We start from the raw sequence: 19,502 nt of genomic DNA on the forward strand, positions 1-19,502 counted from the left end.
CTTTTATTGATCTTTCTAATCCCACCTCCTCTTTTCAACTCCTAGTTCCAATCAGTGTTACCTGTATACACAATTTTTCATATCTCTTGTTGTATATAAAGTAGGGTCACACTATTCATATCTTCATACATGTACTTGAGGTAATGATGTTTGTCAGGTCGGTGGTGGTGACTTAGAACAATGCAGCCTGCATGGGAAAGAAACATCAATCAGGCACCTATGGAAACGCCTGTCAATCAGCGGGATCTCCTGACCAACACCTGTCAATCAGCAGGCACCCTGGCTGATCCTGGAGTTCAGCCAGTTCTCCCAACCAACTCCAGCGGGACAAGGGACTCTAAAAATAATTTTTCCTGTCCCAAGCCCTTCCCTCCTGCCTTAGCCCCATAAAATCCCAGTCCGGTCAAGCTCCCATGTGGTTTCTCCTCATGACCTTCTCCTGTCCACTCTGTCAGTCTGATAAGTTCCACCCAGGAATGATATCTCAAATAAAGCCTCATTCAGTGGGCTTTTTAAATCTGCCTCCTTTGGTCGCTGCCCACCTTGCCTGATCTTACAAGGTCCATCTCATTCTATAGTCTTTCCTACCCCCATGCCCCCTCCTTCCCCTCCCACTCCTCTGCCCTATCTAGAGTTCATCTATTCCTCCCATGCCCCCCCAACCCCATTATGAATCATCTTCCTTATATCAGATAAAACATTCAGCATTTAGTTTTGGGGGGTTGGCTAACTTCACTTAGCATTATATTCTCCAGCTCCATCCATATACCTGCAAATGCCATGATTTTATTCTCTTTTAATGCTGAGTAATATTCCATTGTGTATATATCACATTTTCTTTATCCATTCATCTACTGAAGGACATCTAGGTTGGTTCCACAGTTTAGCTCTTGTGACTTGTGCTGCTATAAACATTGATGTGGCTGTGTCTCTGTAGTATGCTGTTTTTAAGTCCTTTGGGTATAGACCAAGGAGTGGGATAGCTGGATCCCAGATCCTTTTAAAGGGACACCCTCTAGCTGCTGGGAAGAAAATGGGCTGAAGGAGGCACCCAGAAGCTTTCCAAGGCAGGGATGGGGCACACATGAAAGAATGGATGGAGAGGGTTGAAGGCTGCCTCCTGGGTCTAGGGGAGGAGCAGAGTGATTTGGGGGAAAGGGGGGACAGTTGTGTTTTAGACATTGCAGTGTCTCTAAAAAGTCACTTTTGAATAAAGTGTTATCACTATTAGTTGAATGTTGTATTCCACATTGGTGTTCTGTAACTTTTTCTGGGAAATTTCTCAGGCTGCTTAATGACTAGAATGCAACGTAAAGAGAGCAAATGTTGGTTTGTGTGGTTTAAAGTCTCTCAAGTGCTTGAGGGAGACTTCACTGGGTAAGCTAAATAAAGTCCTACTCCACATTTGGGAGGCAAATGTTAAGTCCTGTTCCTATGGAGGTCAGGATTCAGAGTAGAAAATGCTGTCTGGGAAATATTACAGAGACATAATTTATTTCTTGCCAAGTGCTTATGCAAATTCCATATGAACTCAACTGAGAATTAAAAAGAAATATACAGAACAGTCTGTGCATTAGAAAAACACGCAGGTATGAGGTTGTGCCCTGCATGACTCCACACGCAGACCTCCTGAAGATACTAGCTGTTCTGCATAGAGATTTCAAAAGAAGAGGGCTGTTTCCCATAATAATGAGCCTTGAAATGAAATTGTGACCCTGTTGCACCTCCTACTGTTTCTTCTGGTCTGTTGTCACAGTGGCCAGCACTGCATTGATCACCACCATGTTGTCCTTGGGGTGTTAAGCCCTTCAAATCCCAAATGGGAATCCTTACAGGGATTCAGGATGAGATGACACTGTCATGAGTATCTAAAAAGGAAAAAAAAAGGAGATGATTCTGATCTCTGCATAAAGGGCCCCTTTCTTGGGATAAGTGACTCTGCAGCATAAAAGACAGGAGCGACAAGGGGCAGGGGATTCTGCAGAAAACTGGAGAGGGAAGTCAGCGCACTGAGAGTGAAGCTGCTGCTCCTGCCCAGCCAATCTTGGCTGTGTCTCTAACTCCCTTTCCCATGCTGGCTTGCACCTCTCCTGAGAAGGGTTGTAGGATTCTTGGGACTCTTTCTCCCCACTTCCCAGCTTTTCACTCTTGGATGGTTCCTGTTACTTAGAGCAGCATTTTCTAAGGCAGATTCTTATTTCTATACAACAAAAGTCTTGAAGTTCCTTGGAGAAACAGAACCATGAAATGCCAATATTCTGATCTTGTCACCCTGTAGTGCTACCCCATCCCACTTAAAACATATAGAGGTTGACATTGGCTCCTAGGAGAGTCTAAATTTACCCTGGTCTACAAGCACTGCATGACCAGGTTGTAGGCAACTCAAATTCCATATGGCCACTCATTTCTGGGCTATCACCTCAGTGTTTGTACCACAACAACCCCCATCTGACCAGGAAACTGTTTCCTTTCCTCTAAATTGTCTGTACCCTGATTCTCCCACTGGAAAAAGGTCTGCCCCAGAGTCCCAACAGCTCCCAGTGCTTCTGTCTCTAACTGCCTGAATCACATGTACTTCTAATTGCCTGTCTTCTATGTCCATTCCTATAGGGAACCGCCAGAGTCGCTGGACTTCTTGGAGTCTTCCCAGTCCTGAGAACAGGGTCAGGCCATACATCGAGGCCCTTCCTTCTGTCTATCACTTCCTTCCTTCTATCACTACCTCCACCCCATCCACTCCCTGAATACAGACTCGTGGCCCCATCCCCTGTGTACCACTTGCTTTCCCCCACCCCCACATGCTGCTTAAAACCCTTATGTAGTTTTCCTCTGTTCTCAAGTTCAAATCTTTGCTCATTAGCATGGCATTAAAGTCTCTAGCTGACTTTGCCATGCTACAAAGAGAGGAGACATTAAGAATGCGGTGGAACTGGGCAGAGACATCTGTATTCCCAGGAACTCAAGAGGCTGAGGCAGAGTGTCACAAGTTCAAGGCCAGCCTCAGCAATTTAGCCAGAGCCTGCCTCAAAGTAAAAATAAAATAGGCTGGGGATGGAGCTCAGTGGTTAAGCACCCCTGGGTTCAATCCCCAGGACAAGAGGCAGGGAGAGGACACCCTGGGGAGTGGCAGAAAAGCCTGAAACAATTTCCTTACAACTTGAAAAATATGTGAGGCTTCTACTGACATATGGAGTATCTTCCAAAAATTCCTGTATATCAAGGCTCTGAGTAGGCTGAATATTTTTAGCATAGCTGGTGGTTCCCAGCTTTGTGAATTTCGCCAAGTAAATTTCTTTTTTATTTTATTTTATTCGTTTTAAATTTTGGGAACAGTAGTATTGCCAACTTTTTATTTTGCAAAGTAAGCACATTAAACAAAACACTGCGAAACACTGCGATCTTTGCAGGAAATAAAGGACTTTTGTATTCCAAAAAAGTTCACGATTTCAGAATAAAGGTCAGTACTCTAGTGTTTTTTTTTTGTTTTGTTTTGTTTTTTTTTTTTTTTTTTTTAGGAGGAGGGGGACATTTGTCCAAACAAGTCTTTGTCTCTTAATTGGCTCGCACAGCAGGAGCATGGTGGAAGTCAGAGAGTTCTTTTCCATCTCTTACCCAGCTAGGACCCTAGAGGGCCATGAGTGAGTGACGCCCCCTTGAGGGACTTGCTGAAATATAGTATTGAGGGTGGGTTTAGAGGCAGTTGGGAGCAAGAACAGGAACTCTGCTTTAGTGATAGCACTGTGATTTTATTTATTCTGGGAGGCTGCAGAGGCTCAGGGACCCTGAGATAACAGCTGTTTTGGAATTTAGAACACATCCTCCCTTGAACACAGTGTGTGATGAGATTTGGGAATACCAGGCTGGCCCTCAGGAGCCTACTGAACTCACATTAGTGTAAACCTCCCAGTCTTATCTGTGTGTCTGCTGTGCTCTCAGGCTAGCTTGGTGGACATTTGTGCACGCCACACCTCTCTGCGTGGGCCAGAGCTGGGGAAAGGCAGGCATTTTAGGAGGGGGGCTTGGAGGACAAAATGGTTTTTCCAATTGGTGACAATTTTCAGGGCATGAGAAATTCAGATGTAGCGAGAGGGTGGGAGCTGGGCACAGTGTCACACACCTATAATCACAATGGCTCAGGAGGCTGAGGCAGGAGGATTGTAAGTTCAAAGCCAGCCTCAGTAACTGCAAGGCACTAAGCAACTCAGTGAGACTTGGTCTCTAAAGTATAAAAAGGGATGTTGCTCAGCAGTTAAGTGCTCCTGGGGAGGGAGAAAAGAGGGTGGAGACAAGGGGAGGGTGTATGGTGGAGTCAGGTTTGGCCATGAGTTGGTCCCAGAACTCAGGTGTATTGACAATGGGAAGTATGTGTGTATGTATTGCAGGTACAGATCATGATTTCTAAGTGTAGAATTTTCTATATGTATATAAATTTCTTTTCTTTTTTTTTTTTAAAGAGAGAGAGAGCATTTTTAATGTTTATTTTTTTTTTAGTTTTCGGCGGACACAACATCTTTGTATGTGGTGCTGAGGATTGAACCCGGGCCACACGCATGCCTGGCAAGCACGCTACTGCTTGAGCCACATCCCCAGCCCCTATGTATATAAATTTCATGCTTACTTGCAATTCAGCAAGGTAGCAGCAATCCAATTGAGTTCCACCTCATACATTCATCAGATAGACTCATATTAACCCAATTTACAAGACACAGAGAGACAAACTAGGTTCCATATGCATCATAACACAAAGGGAGAGTTATCTGGTGTTACTGCTGTTTACCAGTGATGAGTCCTTGCTTCCCCAATGCTGAAGTATAACCAGAAAAGTACGCAGAGGCAAGTGTAGAGTGGAAAGTAGAAGGCTTTATTAAAGGACAGCAGAATTAAAGGACAGAAGTTTTTACTTCTCCCCGGGCAGAATCCATGGAAGGGTGAGGTCTTCCCTTTTTTACAGCTAAGGTCTTCTTTCAGCTTTCCCACACTCATTTCCTTTGTTTCCCTTTATCTTTCAGTGCTAGAATGCAGATGGAAAGGCCAAATGTGGGGCCTGGGTGGGCTGAAGGAGTAATCCGACCAGGAAGGGCCTGGGGTGGTTTTTGATTAGCACCTCCCTGTTTACTGGGAGCTACTTCCTGAACAGTTCCTTAGGATGGGTTCTGGGCCTTGGGGACACTAACATTTCAATTTCCCCAAGTGCAGCTCTGTTTCCTGGACTCCATTCTCAATCATGGTCTCCATTTTCTTTACTCAATATTAGACCCTATTCACCTAACTACACTAACTACCTATCTGTAAATCTGGCTTCATTGGTACGATAACTGATCTTGGGCATTTGCAATATTTTAATGAATGAGTTTTTTTTTTTTTTGAGTGTCTTTTGGCACATGATAACCATTGTCCTTTTCTCTTGGCTTTTATTCCTGTATGAGAGGAGGTCATTTTTTGTGTGTGTGCTTATCATATGTTCTAGAGAAGCATTCTTTTGAGGTTCCACATCTTCACCACTCAATATAAATTCATGCCACTTTTCAATTTGCTGGAATGGAGGTTAGCAATCTTTTCCTGTAAAGGGCTAGATAACAAATATTTTAGGCATTGTGGGCCCTGTAGTCTCTGTTCCAAGTACTCATTTCTGCTGTGGTAGATAGCCAGAGAAAATAACAGAAAATAATGGCCATGGCTGTGTTCCCATAAACTTCATAGCCCTGAAATCTGAATTTTGTATTAATGTTTTATGTCATAAAATACTTGATATTTTGGCAATAATTTTAAAATGTAAAAGTACTCTTAGCTGGGAGGTTGCACAAAATAGTGAGTGAGCCAGATTTGGCCCACAGATTGCAGTGTGTATACTGCCCCTGAGCTAGAAGACAGTCCTATCACACATTACTGTGGCAGGCATTTGGCTGGCGGGTTCAGTTGTCTCTGATGCACATGTAGCAGAGTTTCGGTCACCCCCCCCCCCCCCCCCGTTATTTTGCTGCAGTTGTACTGCGACAGTTGACTGAGATGGCCTCACTTCAGGGGTTGTACTTTCCACAGCATTTACCTATCACAGTCTGAAGGGCTCCTATAGACCATGAAGTGTAGTGGTCCATTAGAAGTTACCACCAAGGTCAGACAGTTAAATAATGGCCCAGGGCATCTAGATTTAGTGGAAAAATTGGGGGCATTTCTACAGTCTGGAATACACAGTAACCTCCCACAGACAACAGTAGCCAATATTTCTTCAGCTGTTACAACAAGTAATAATTCTACCATCATCACTGTGTGCTAGGCTGCCCACTTTTCAGGTCCAGCCAGTATTTGTACCACATCTGGTACTAAAGTACAAATTCTTAGCCATTTATTGACTGGGCTTCCTCCTTTTTTGGTGGTGGCAGGAGGACTTCCTCCTTTGATGCTGTGGGCCTGGGACTGGCTTCCTCCTCAACCTCAAGGAACCCCCAAGCTCATTCACCCTCCTTAATTATTGCAGTGATGCATAAGGTCATTGTAAGTAATAAAATATAAAGGTAAATGCCTGAAATGTGCCATGTGTAGAGTGCCAGTTCAGTGACTGCAGCTACTTCTGTTCACTCTCTAGCTCATGTAACAAAATAAACACTGCTTTGAAAATCAGAAGACTGACTTCTTACACACCATTTGTTTTTTTGCAGCCCCAGGATTCAGAGCAATGAATGGAAGCTGAGGAGGCAGTGAGAACCACTGCAGGTCTGGTGGGGCACAGGAAGGCTGCCTAATGGGCATTGGGGGAAAGTGGCAGTAGTCGCTCTGTAAGAAAGATGTGCCCCAGGACCTTCTGTGAACCATAATGGCAGGGACAGGCTCAATGCTGCCACTCCGGAGCGCAGTGGCGCTTTCTCTTTGTCCTTGAATGTTACTTGCAGCTGGGGCTCTTCTACAAAGCTTTCACGGAAAGGTTGCAGCGGGGCATCTTGCTGTCCGTGGTGGTGTCACAATCTGATTTCTCTCCATCTGGGAGATGATCTCCATCTGCGGGTATTCATGGGAAAGGACTGCAGCGCGTTTGTTGGTAATGGGGTTTTCCAGATTGATTCTGCTTTCAACGCATTCAGAAAGCCTAGGGAGTGCAGACCCTGGCCCTACACCAAGTCTCCCGAGCACAAGGCGCTCTGCCTCTGGGCCAGTCCCGCTTCCTCTCATCCGCCCTGGCACCCCCGGGCCGCTGCCTGCTGACCGTGGCCAGACACGAAAAAAACGGCACCTTTTCTTTAGTTTTGAGACAGGGTTCACTACATCTTCCTCCAGGGAGCAGCGAAAGGCTCTTATGCTCAGTTCTGGAGCGGCGGCTGGAGGGGTCCTCGGGGAACAGTCTTTCTTGGGGAGAATTTCAGGGCCAGAAGGGGAAGAGTTCTGGCCAAGGTCACCGAGCTGGCAGACGCTCCGATAAGTGCACTCAGGCCAGGGGGGAGTCACCGCACACGCCCGTGCCACAGCAACCTCTGGCTCGCGGCCTCAAGCAACTTATTACTCCCTGCCCACCCGCCCCCAAGTGCTTTCAATGGCCGGAACCAGGTGGGAAGGGGTATGCGGGCCGCGCCCCAGAAATCAGACCGCTCCACCCACTGGGTGCCTGAGGCCCCGCCTCCTGGCATTGGCCACGCCCATCGCCCCCGCCCTCAGACTGCGGCCCCGCTACGGAGACCCAAGCCTGGTCCCGCCCCGCCGGCCTTGCCCCTGCCGCGTCGCCCGCAGGCGCCAGCACTTGCGCGTCCCCTTCCCTGGCCGTCCCGGGGCCGCGCAGCGCGTACCGGCTCTGGGCGGGGCCTTGCAGTGGTAGCAGGGCTCCTCCTCCTGCTCCTCCTCGACCTGCCCCTCGGGTCCTCTCGCGCTGTCCTCCTCTGGGGCCCCTACGCCTTGTCCCAGCCATGGTGGCCTGGCGCTCGGCGGTCCTTGTCTCCCTCGCTTTCTTCTTGGCTATCCTGGTCCAGAGAGGTAAGGCAGGCGGGGGACGCGTGTGGACCCCGCCCTGGGGGCCCCGGGGTCGCTCTGTGCTTGAGCGGCCCGGCCCCCGCCTCGCAGGCCTGAGTCTGAGGCACCAGGCTGTGCTGGGCGGAGGTGCGGGGTGCGACCATGCCGGGATCAGTGTAGCTGGAGAGGAAACATGGGACCTCTCTTGGTGCTGAGCTACAGACCAGGAGATTGGCCTCCGCTAAAATCCTGAACAAGCAGGTGTCACCACAGATGACAACAGCTGTCCTCACGAGTTTACCTTAGGGAAAACCTTGGAAAGAGCAGTCATTTTCGAAAAGTGTGTGGGGCCACCTGCAGCAAAAGCACCTGGGGAACTTACTGGGCGGATTCCTATACCTTTGCGGTGGGGCTGGGGTGGGGGTGGAGGTGGAGGGCGTGACGTGTAGGTATAACCAGTTCCCTAGATGCTTTTGGTATCTGCTTCAGGTTTCAAGCTTTGGTCATATTTTGCCAAGAAAGAGGAGAGGGAAATTTCGCTGAATCAAGGGTGCAAGGTTCTTAGACTCTGTACTACTCAAAGTGTGGGCCAGGGCCCAACCGCATTGGCATCACCAGGGAGATTGTTAGAAATGCAGAATCATATGCCCTGTCCCTGACCCACTGAGTCAGATTCGGTGTTTTATTTAGCTTTTTAACTAGGTCCCTGGGTAATTTACAGGCACATTCAAGTTTGAGAAGCATTGTCTGAGAATAAATGCAATCTGTGGTTAAAAATAGGGTCTTAAACATGTACCAGCAGAATCTTCTTACACTTATTTATATCCCATCTCCACATCAGAAAAGTGGTCTAAGGGAAACTCTGCAATTTGAGCACTGAATTGTGCTCTGAGCTTCATGAAAATGAAGGTAAATTCAACTAGTGAAAAACATGAGCTCAGAAAAGAAAAGCTTTCACATGGTATTGAGTTCCACTAAAATTTATGTCACATATCAGGAACTCTGGAAAACAGTGGACAGTACTAGCCAAGGTAGGTTTGCAAAAGATGCGGAAATGTTTTCATGTGGGTCATCTTCCTGCATTTGATACAAGAAGAGCCATTCAACATTCTTCAAAGATGTCAGGCTTGGTTCTAGGAACTGATGATATAGAAGTGAACAAAACTAAGACTGTCTTCCTGAAGCTGGCCTCATGTTGGAGGGAAAAAAACCAACTACACACATCTGTTCTATAGAATATATTGTTAGTGCTATGAAGAAAAATAAAGCAGGTTATAGGGATAAAGTGTTTTAGAATTTTCCCTTTCATTTTCTACTTTGGGAATACAATTTATTCTGTCTAATATGTATTTGTGGAGAAAAGTATACAGTTGTGCCCCTCTTATCCTCGGGAGATACATTTCAAGACTCCCATTGGATGCTTCAAACCATAAATAGTATATACATGGTTCAGAACCTTGTATATACCATGTTTTATACTGTATTCCAGGCAGCATTGCCACGGAGTACCAAGTTAATTTGTCCTTCCATGTCTTATGCCCTGGGGCCTCATTTACATCACTGGTCTTTTTTTTTCTCTTTCTACATTTATTATTGCTGCATAATAGTTGCACATAATGATGGGATTTGATGTTACATATATAATGCACACAATATAACAATATAATTTGACCAATTTTACTCCCCAGCATTTACCCCTTCCCTCCACTCCTCCCACCCCTTGGTCCATTTCTTCCACTGATTTCCCTTTGATTTTCATGAGATCCACCCCACTTTTGTTTTCTTTTTTCCTCTCTAGCTTCCACAAATGAGAGAAAACATATGAGCTTTAACCTTCTGTGTTTGATTATTTCACTTAACATGATGGTCTCTAGTTCCATGCATTTTCCTGCAAATGCCATACTTTCGTTTTTCTTCATGGCCGAATAAAACTCCATTGTGTGTGTGTGTATATATATATATATATATATATATATATATATATATATATATATATATATCACATTTTCTTTATCCTTCTATCCATTGAAGATACCTAGGCTGGTTCCATAGTTTGGCTGCTGTGAATTGTGCTGCTATAAACATGGGTATGCATGTATCACTGTAGTGTGATTACTTTAATTCTTCAGGGTAAATACTTAGGATTGCTAAAGGTGGGTCATATGGTGGTTGCATGCTTAGTTTTTTGAGAGTCTCCATACTGTTTTCCATAGTGGTTGTACTAGTTTACAGTTTCACCAACAGTTTTTCTCCACATCCTTTCTAACATTTATTATTACTTGTATTGTTTTTTTTTTTTTTTTTTACTTTACTAATAGGATATCTTTATTGCTGTTTTCATCTTTCTGGACTACTTTTCTGGAAATTCATTTATTAAGTTATCAAAATTTAAAGGAATTTCATTTTCTCTTTTAGTACAAAAGAGCATCTTTTTACTATTATCTTAATTGTATATATTTATGGTGTTCAGTGTGATGATTTAACACTAAGATTTAAAGTTAGTAATAACCAGGTCAGGCTAGTTAGCATCTCCTTAAATTCCTTTGTTTTTGATTAAGACAGTAACTGCATTTGCGGTGGGTGGTTCTGACACACAGCACTATGTGTTCTGATCAAGTCGGGGTCATTAACGCTTCCCTCTCCTTAATTCCTGCTTTGGGGCTTGGAGCTCCTCTTCTGTTATTCCTAAGATAATCAAGGTATGGAGACTAGTCACCTGGTGTCCTGCAGAACCCAGAATCTGGTACCCTGTCCCATGTTTTAGTTCTGATCGTCTGCCGCCTCCTCTTTCCTTCCCTAGCCTCTTGGAATTGCTGTCCTACATTCTGATATACTCTTTTCACCTTGTACCTATGAGAACACAGCAGAACTTGTCCTTCCATGTCTGACATTTCAGGCACATTCAAGTGTGGAGGGCCTACCTTGCACCTGTGCCTCTGACATAATGTCTTCAGCACCGTCCAATTTCCTGCAAATGATGGAATGTCATTTTTTATTGCTGGATAATATTCCACTGTGCATACATACCATTTTCTTTGCCATCCTTTCATTGGTGGGCATCTGGGTTAATCCCAGTTCTTGGCTATTGTGAATTGTGCAGCAATAAGCATGGGAATGTGGGTATCTCTTTGACAGGCTTTGTTTCCTTTGGATATACCCCCAAAGTGAGATTTCTGACTCATCCATAGGTCTATTTTTAGTGGTTTGAGGAGCCTTCACGCCCAGCTGCGCTAATTCACATTCCCGCCAATGGGGCAGGAGCATTCTCTGTTTCTGCCTCCTTGCCAGCGATTGGTACGCTCTCCTTGTGGTTTTGGTCTGCACTTTCCCGATGATACTGAGGTTGAGCATTTTCTCATGAATTTGAGCAACTTCGCTTTCTGTTGATAGGATTGCAGGCAACCTCTCCTCTCACAGATGCAAGATCACAAGGAACTGTTGGTGATTTTTAATTTTGAAAGATATTTTTGCTGATGCAACTGTTACCAAAACTGCTAAGAGCCTTTCATAGGTTGTGACCACATTGGGATGAATTTCTGATAAATTACTTCAAGATATAAGGTTGAGTACAGCTAGAGCCGAGAGTTCTTGCAAAATGATTTTTCTAAAATTATGTAACTCTCTGTACAATTGGGTTTGTGTTGCTTGGCTCTGATTTAAAATTCAAAAAAAATTTTTTTTTTGAGAGAGAGAGAGAGAGAGAGAGAGAGAGAGAGAGAGAATTTTAATATTTATTTTTCAGTTTTCAGTGGACACAACATCTTTATTTGTATGTGGTGCTGAGGATTGAACCCGGGCCGCACGCATGCCAGGCGAGCTCGCTACCGCTTGAGCCACACCAGCCCTAAAATTCAGATTCTTACAGTGGTGTATTAATGCTTCCCCTGAGCTTTGCTGTTACCTGGGCAAGAGACACAAGGAACCAGGTGGCATCACGACTTGAATACCATTCCTGAAGTTGGGGTAGGCCTTACATGTCTGTGTCTTAAGTGAACAGGAAGAGCTACCGCTGGCTGTCCCTCCTCTTTACTGGCCAGTCACCTCCCCAGGGCCACACACTGCAGCCACCACCTTGCTAGTGCTGTCCCCAGCAGCAGCCTGGGCCTAGGACTTGGCCCCACCAACCCTGCAGCAGCCAGACGGTGCCAGGCATGGGTGGGCAGCCAGGGCACTGCGCCACACACCGCTGCTGCCCCCACTGTGTGAAGGGCCTACCTTGCACCTGTGCCTCTGACCATGTGTCCCTGCTGACACGCACGTCCCCTTTTACCACCAGGATCCTCACAAAGCAGGGTGCAAAGACACACTGGTTAGGAATGCCCCGGGGGCCAGCAGAGCCTCTGCTCCTCACTTCCTGCTCCCTCTGAGGGGAGTCCTTTGGGACTCGGGCCTCCAGCCTCGTGGCCAGCCTCCCCCACCAGGGGCTGTGTGTTGAAACCCATGACGTCCTTCACCAGGGGTCCTGCAGACATGCCCATCACCTGAGCCTGCCCGATCGGCCACCTGACTCAGGGCATGGAGGGGCCTCTAGCACAGACCTCCTCACCTGTGCCAAACCCAAGGTCTGCCCTGCAGGACCAGATCTCGCCTGTGTCCCCTGACCTCCAGCCCACCCCGCCCACTCTCAAAAATCATCTTTACTCCTCTGATGGGTCCCTGATCCAAGGCCTCCTCTCCTCCTCACAGTCATGGTCAGCACTCAGCGTGGTCGGCACTACTTGTATTCTTGATGACTGCTATTCTGACTGGTGTGAGATGAAATATCAGTGTAGTTGATTTTCATTTTCCTAATTGCTAATGATGTTGGACATTTTCTATATATTTGTTGGCCATTTGTATTTCTTCTTTTGAGAAGTATCTGCTTAATTCATTAGTCCCTTTATTAATTGCATTATTTGATTTTCTAGTGTTAAGTTTTTTTTTTAATTTTTAGTTGTAGTTGGACACAATGCCTTTATTTTTATTTATTTATCTTTGTGTGGTGCTGAGGATTGGACCTAGGGCCTCACACGTGCTAGGTGAGCACTCTACTGCTGCTACAGCCCCAGCTCTCTGGTGTTAAGTTTTTTGAGTTGTTTCTATATTGTAGATACTGTGTCAAAGATCTTCCATTCTGTAGGTTCTTTTTCCACATTCCTAATTGTTTCCCTTGTTATGCAAAAGCCTTTTAATTTGATGCCATCCCATTTATTAACTGTCGGCCCATATCACTACTCTTCAACTTTTGGTACCATTAGGAAGTAAAATAAGAGTTACTTGAACACAAGCACCGCAATACTTCCACAGTTGATCTGATAACCTTACTAAGCTACTAAGTGACTTGTTAATGGGTACTTCGTACAATTTAAAACTTGAATCATTTATTTCCGGATTTTCCATTTAACATTTTCAGTCCACAGTTGACCACCAATAACTGAAACTAAGGAAAGAAAATCCTCAGAAGGTGAAACCATAGATAAGGTGTATATTATAATCTTTGATTGATTTGCCTCTAATAGCATGGAATTTGAAAGATGAATATACATGATCGAGTGTCAGCTTTTCACTGTTTTGAGATATACTTAATTGATTTAGGTATATCTCAAAACAGTGAGATTGATTTAGGAGGTGCTGAAGGAGACTGAGAACCAGTGCAACCATTTTACAGTGAGGAAAGAGGCATAGAAAGGTGAAGTAACTTGTCTCAGATCATCCGGTAAGATTAATTGGCATGGTTAAGATTTTATTCCAGGCTTGCCTGACTCCACAATCACAACCTTTAAGCACTATACATTGTGGCTTTATACCTGGAGGCTGTCCCACTTCTACCACTTAGTTGCTTTGGGAAAATGAGTTCTCTAAACCTGTTTGCTCAACCATATAATGCCTGATAATTCACAAAGGTATCTTGGGACCAGGAATGTGTCACTCTTAGATCTGAAGCCTTGCTACCAGCTACTACCTCCTGAGTGCTTGCTGTGTGGCACAGATATCACATAACTTGTTTTTAATTGCCCCAATAATTTTTCAGGTTATGTATTATCCTTGCCTTACAGATGAGGGGATTCTGGTCACATAGCTCAGAAGAAATAGAGCCAGGATTACAACCCAGATAGGACTGCTACCTAGTGATTTTTTTTGTTGTTGTTTGAATTAAGAATGCTGAACCAGATACAGGTTCATTTCAAGGTAGGGACCCAGTTTTCTGGATCTTTTGTCCAAAATAAGACTTTTTGCATTGGCAGTCTGCTCCAGGTTCTGGCCAGTTAGCCTCAGCTGCTGCATGGAAATGAAGAAGTTGCACTTGAGGAGAGCCAGCCGTGCCTCACTGAACACCTGCTTTGTGTCTCTTCAAAGTGTTCAGTGAGGCACTGGTTGGCTCTCCTTGAGTGCAACTTCTTGGTCCCAGTCCTTAATGATAGGTATGACTTAACAACCCCAGCAGACCTCAGAAGGCTCACAGGATATCAGGGCATAATTTGTGAAATCCCTCCAGGCTTTGGCAAGTAGAGACAGGCATAAATTAATTCCTTTACAGGAATGTAAAGGGCAGTTAATTAGTTATCCTTGTTCTAATTACAGAGGGGTATTCAGTTCATAGGGGGGCAACTGTAGGCACCGAGGAAATGCCTGAAGTTTTCCCAATAGAGGTGACACAATAAGGCCTCTCCTTTTGGCTGTTCAGAGGGATATGAGGGTGAGGATCTGGACTTGGTCCTGGTGAGTTCAGAAAAGAAACCTTCCAGATATGCTGACTTTCTTGTTCCCAGTTCTGTTCCCTACCCGGTGTTTTTGCCTTTCTTGTGCACTCTTACTTTTTGCACTTTGCATGTTATTCCTCCTCTAGGGTGCTGAGGGTCCTGGCTCAAGGGGTTCCTGACCTCCAACCCAGAACAAGCCTTTCCTGAGGCCTGCTGAGAGGTCTAGTGATGGGCGAATTGTGGCTTGCATGTCGAAGCATTACATCATCATAAACAGTTATGAAGAGCTGGTGGCGAAATCTTTCCCATACATAGGTATTAGTTTACATGCAAAAGGGAAGCAGGGGAATTGAGGAAACAGGGGGAATTAAGGTTGCTAGGTGTCTGTCCTTAAAATAAGGTTATTCTGGATTATTCAGGTGAGCCCAATGTGATCACATAGGTCCTTTAAATATGGAAGATGGAGGCAGAAGAGTCAGTGTCAGTCATGCCATGAGAAAGCGACTTGACTGACCATTGCTGGCTTTCAAGGGTCCAGGAGCCAGAATGTAGGTGGCCTTTAGAAACCAGAAGTAACCATCCCTGCTGACACTATAATCTTAGCTTAGTGAGACTCGGATTGGACCTCTGACTTCCAGAACTGTTAAGATAAATATGCTGGGCTGGGGCTGTGGTTCAGTGGTAGAGCACGCTCGCCTGGCATGCGTGAGGCACTGTGTTCGATCCTCAGCACCACATAAAAATAAAATAATAATAAAATAAAGATATTGTGCCCATGTATAACTAAAAAATAAATATTAAAAAAGATAAATATGCATTGTTTTAAATCTTTAAGTTTTATGTTTTGTTAAAGCAGAAATAAGAACAGAAGCTAAGAGTTAGATATTAGCATTTTCTTCATCTTTGAAAAATGAGTATGTGATGTTTCCTTACATTGTTGTAAATCAATCACCAGTATGGTCTAAGTTCAGGATTTTGAAATAAATGTTCTTGGTGTAGCAGCAAGTGTTTAGAAACACTTTGGAGGGCCCTGGGGATTTCTATTGCTTAGTTTGATTCTGAACTGCTTTATAAGGAGACTGGAGATGGATTTTGCATTTGAATGTGGCTCTTGCTGTAGGCCATCTACAGTGGAGTCCTGCAGTCTAGGGCCAGCAGACCATAGATTTTATTTGTCTGAGCAATGCTTGCCCAAGGAGGAAGAGGAGGAGGAGGAGGACTGTGTTCACCTTTCTGGCTGCCTATGTCTCAGTGTTGTGGCTTTTGCCTGCCTTTGCTGACTCCCTGTCTCCCAAGGTGGGTGAGGGCAGAAGACCAGGGCAGGAGTGTGTGCACCTGGACTTCTCTTAGCTTCAACAGTTTTGTGCTGTTTTTTTTTTTTAGTTTCCTACTTTGCTTCTTATAAGATGGCAGGGGACTCTACAGCTATAAAATGGCTTTGAAAACTGTGGTAGTTGAATCTGCAAGTAAGGGGCCTCTATTCAGTGAACCTCTGTTCAATGCCATCTGGCTGGCATTGCTAGGTGGATCTATTTGGAATTGTTTTTCAAATTAGAAGAGATGCCCTCTGCAGAAAGTATTGCTGCAGTCTGGAATTCATTACCATTGAAACAGTGCCAAGGACCAGCTGGGGCTCATTTTGATATTAAAAAAAAAACTTTATTCCTCTTTCAGCTAGACTGGGATGATGGAACTGTTAAGTATTTTTTTTGCCCTAAGGACACTTTGAGACACTTAGAGAACCTAAACCAAACTGGAATCCAGGAGACCAGAGAATCCACTGATACAGCTAATGCCAATCACACCTAGAGCTCATTACATATCTGCTAATGCATAGATGAGTGGTCATTAAACCACTCTGTGGGTGAAGCATGACTAAAACATGCACCTGCACTCAAAAAGCTTACAGTCCAGACTGCTCTAAAAGCAAAGGTCCATAATAACTGTCGTGTGTGTTTTAAGAGACATGAGGATTCCACTGTTACTGCAGTGGTTTCTGAACAGAAGACTCCCTTTTTCTTTGAGTTTTCATCTGCTGCATAATCAACCTCTGCAACCTAGTGGCTTGAACAACACCCATTTTACTATGTTCATAGATTTCATAGGTTGAGAGTTCAGACGAATGCAGTAGAGATGGCCTGTCTCTTCTCTATAGTGTCTGGGGCCCCAGCTAGGAAATTGCCCTTGTCTTGTCAACCAGAAATGACTGCAGATATTGTCCAGTATGCCCTCAAGGGCTAAATGTCTCCTGGTTGTAAACAACTACTATAGATCTCTCTCTCTCTCTCTCTCTCTCTCTCTCTCTCTCTCTCTCTCTCTCTGTCTCTCTCTCTCTGTCTGTCTGTCTCTCTGTCTCTGTCTCTCTCTCTCTCTCTCTCTCTCTCTCTCTCTCTCTCTGTGTGTGTGTGTGTGTATTTGCAGTTGTTGGGGATGGAACCTAGGGCCTCTTGCATGCTAGTCAAGTACTGACCACTGGGCTATACCTTCAGCCCAAGACAGCCTTATTCTTTGTATTTGCCCTGTCTTTTCTCAGTATTCTTCATAAGTCACTTAAGTTTTCTGTCATCATCACTTTGCCTCAGGATAGATATGTTGTAGGAAATCAGATCACAGGCAGTCCTTGTGGACTGGTATCAGCTCTGCAGACTCTAGGAATGTGCCCTAGACTCTGCAATGAGCTTTGAATTCTTCCTATTTAGCTTAGGCCTGTCACCAATCTCCTCAGGTAGTTAGTGTTTTTCTGATTAGATTTTCACAGATGGCTCATCTCATCTTTTTCATGTTGAACCTTATTAGTTTCCATTTTAGATGACAATCTTGTCTTTTAAAATATGTTTGATTTTTTTTGAGAGTCAGAGAAAAAGAATAGCAAAATGAACGAAAGACTTACTCAGGCAGTTCATAAAAGAGATCAAATTGAACAATAAACATATGAAAAGATGATCAACCTCATTAGTAATTGGAGAGATGCAAATTAAACTATAACAAGATAAAATTACATGCCCTCCAGTAGGCTAAAAATGATAATAAAATCTGACAATACCAAATGTTTACATGATTACAAGGGTAATATGTAGTTTTTGTAGTAAACACGGAAAATACAGAAAAGTGTAATGAAAACACAAACCCCATAACCCAGGGCTGACTCCTGGTACCACATTGGAATTCAGTATTTTAATGTTTTTCTATGAAGAAAATGTTTTTCAAGTTACTGATATATACCTTTCTTCCCTTGTTGTGAAATAGAACCTATAGAAAAATGTATAAGGCTTATATTTACAGAGAAACAGAGAAGTACAAAGTGAAAACCTGTATCACCATCAACCAGGTAGAAAAACAGAATGTTGATAACACCTGGGTGACCCCTATATTCCTCTGCTGATCACAGTACCTGTCTTCCCACCTCTGAGAGATATCTACTACCCTGATTTTGGGGCAGTCCTTTTCTTGATTTACCTTATCCTTCTACTGTCTATGTATGCAGCCCTAAATAATGTAGTTTTGCCTGTCTTTTCTTTGTTGTGTGTATGTGTGTGTGTGTGTGTGTGTGTGTGTGTGTATGGTTCCAGGGGTGGAACCTATATGGTCCCACATATGGTCTTGCGCATGCTGGGCAAGCATTCTAACACTGAGCCTCAGTTTTTCCTGTCTTTTATTTTGACTTTATAGAAATGGAATTCCACTGGCTGTAATCTTCTGTGTTTTGTGTCTTTCCCCCAGTGTTGTTGATTTTCTGTTGTGTGTAGCTGTATTCATTCATTTTCATTATTATGTATTCCACTATTTGAACATGCCCCAAGTTTGGGGGGTTTATAGAAATACATTCTTTTATTAATAGACATTTGGGTAGTTTCCAGTTTGGGACCATTTCAAGCGGCACTGCCAGCATTCTTATGCTGATGTGCCTAGGTTTCTATTGGGCAGAAATTCTCAAACTGTGGTCTGGGAACCTTCCTGGTGGGGAGTCCCATTTCATAAGTCTACAAGATCCAACTATTAACTATTTTCATAGTAACACTAAGATGTCATGTGTGTTTTGTACTCTCCTTCTCTCATGAATCTATAGAATGTTCCAGAGGCTATGTGATGTGTGACACAATTGATCTGATGGCTAATGAAATGTATGCTGTCCTGTGCTTTAAAAATGTTTTATGAGGCTGGGGTTGTGGCTTAATTGTAAAGCACTTGCCTAGCATGTGTGAGGCACTGCATATAAATAAATAAAATAAAGGTCCATCAACAACTAATAAAACATATTTAAGGGGCTGGGGATGTGGCTCAAGCGGTAGCGCGCTCGCCTGGCATGCGTGCGGCCCAGGTTGGATCCTCAGCACCACATGCAAACAAAGATGTTGTGTCCGCCAAAAAATAAAATAAAATAAAATAAAATAAAATAAAATAAAATAAAAAAAATATATATAAAAGAACATATTTAAGGGGCTGGGGATATAGCTCAGTCAGTAGAGTACTTGCCTTGCATTCACAAGTCCCTGGGTTTGATCCCTAGCACCACAAAATAAATATGTAAATAATAGGTCTGGGGACTTAGCTCAGTGGTAAAGCACTTCCAGGTTTAATCCCTGCTACACCTCCTCACAAAAAAATCTTTAAAAAAATTATTTGGGGGCTGGGGATGTGGCTCAAGCGGTAGCATGCTCGCCTGGCATGCATGTGGCCCAGGTTCGATCAGCAGCAGCATATGCAAACAAAGATGTTGTGTCCGCCAAAAACTAAAAAATAAATATTAAAAATTCTCTCTCTCTTTAAAAAAAAAGAAAAGAATGACACCCAATGCTTACGTACAACCTCAGCTGTACAGATGATGCTCGACTTATGTTGTTTAAAAAAAAAAAAAACTTAAACAAAAAATATGTTTTAGTAGCCAGGGAC

General features: G+C 44.0%; 1 protein-coding gene across 3 annotated transcripts in view; it reads left to right on the top strand.

The window, feature by feature from the left end:
* Positions 1 to 7,632: 7,632 nt before the first annotated feature.
* Positions 7,633 to 19,502, top strand: part of Cd99l2 (CD99 molecule like 2) — a 109,886-nt gene continuing 98,016 nt past the window's right edge. For all 3 annotated transcript variants that reach the window (XM_078034144.1, XM_021735406.3, XM_013364360.4), the window contains exon 1: positions 7,633 to 7,956. In XM_078034144.1, the coding sequence (XP_077890270.1) occupies positions 7,890 to 7,956 (67 nt within the window). In that variant the 5' untranslated portion in view covers positions 7,633 to 7,889. The remainder of the gene's footprint in view (positions 7,957 to 19,502) is intronic.

The sequence above is a fragment of the Ictidomys tridecemlineatus genome, chromosome X (genome assembly GCF_052094955.1).
Source record: "Ictidomys tridecemlineatus isolate mIctTri1 chromosome X, mIctTri1.hap1, whole genome shotgun sequence".
Taxonomy (NCBI): Eukaryota; Metazoa; Chordata; class Mammalia; order Rodentia; family Sciuridae; genus Ictidomys; species Ictidomys tridecemlineatus.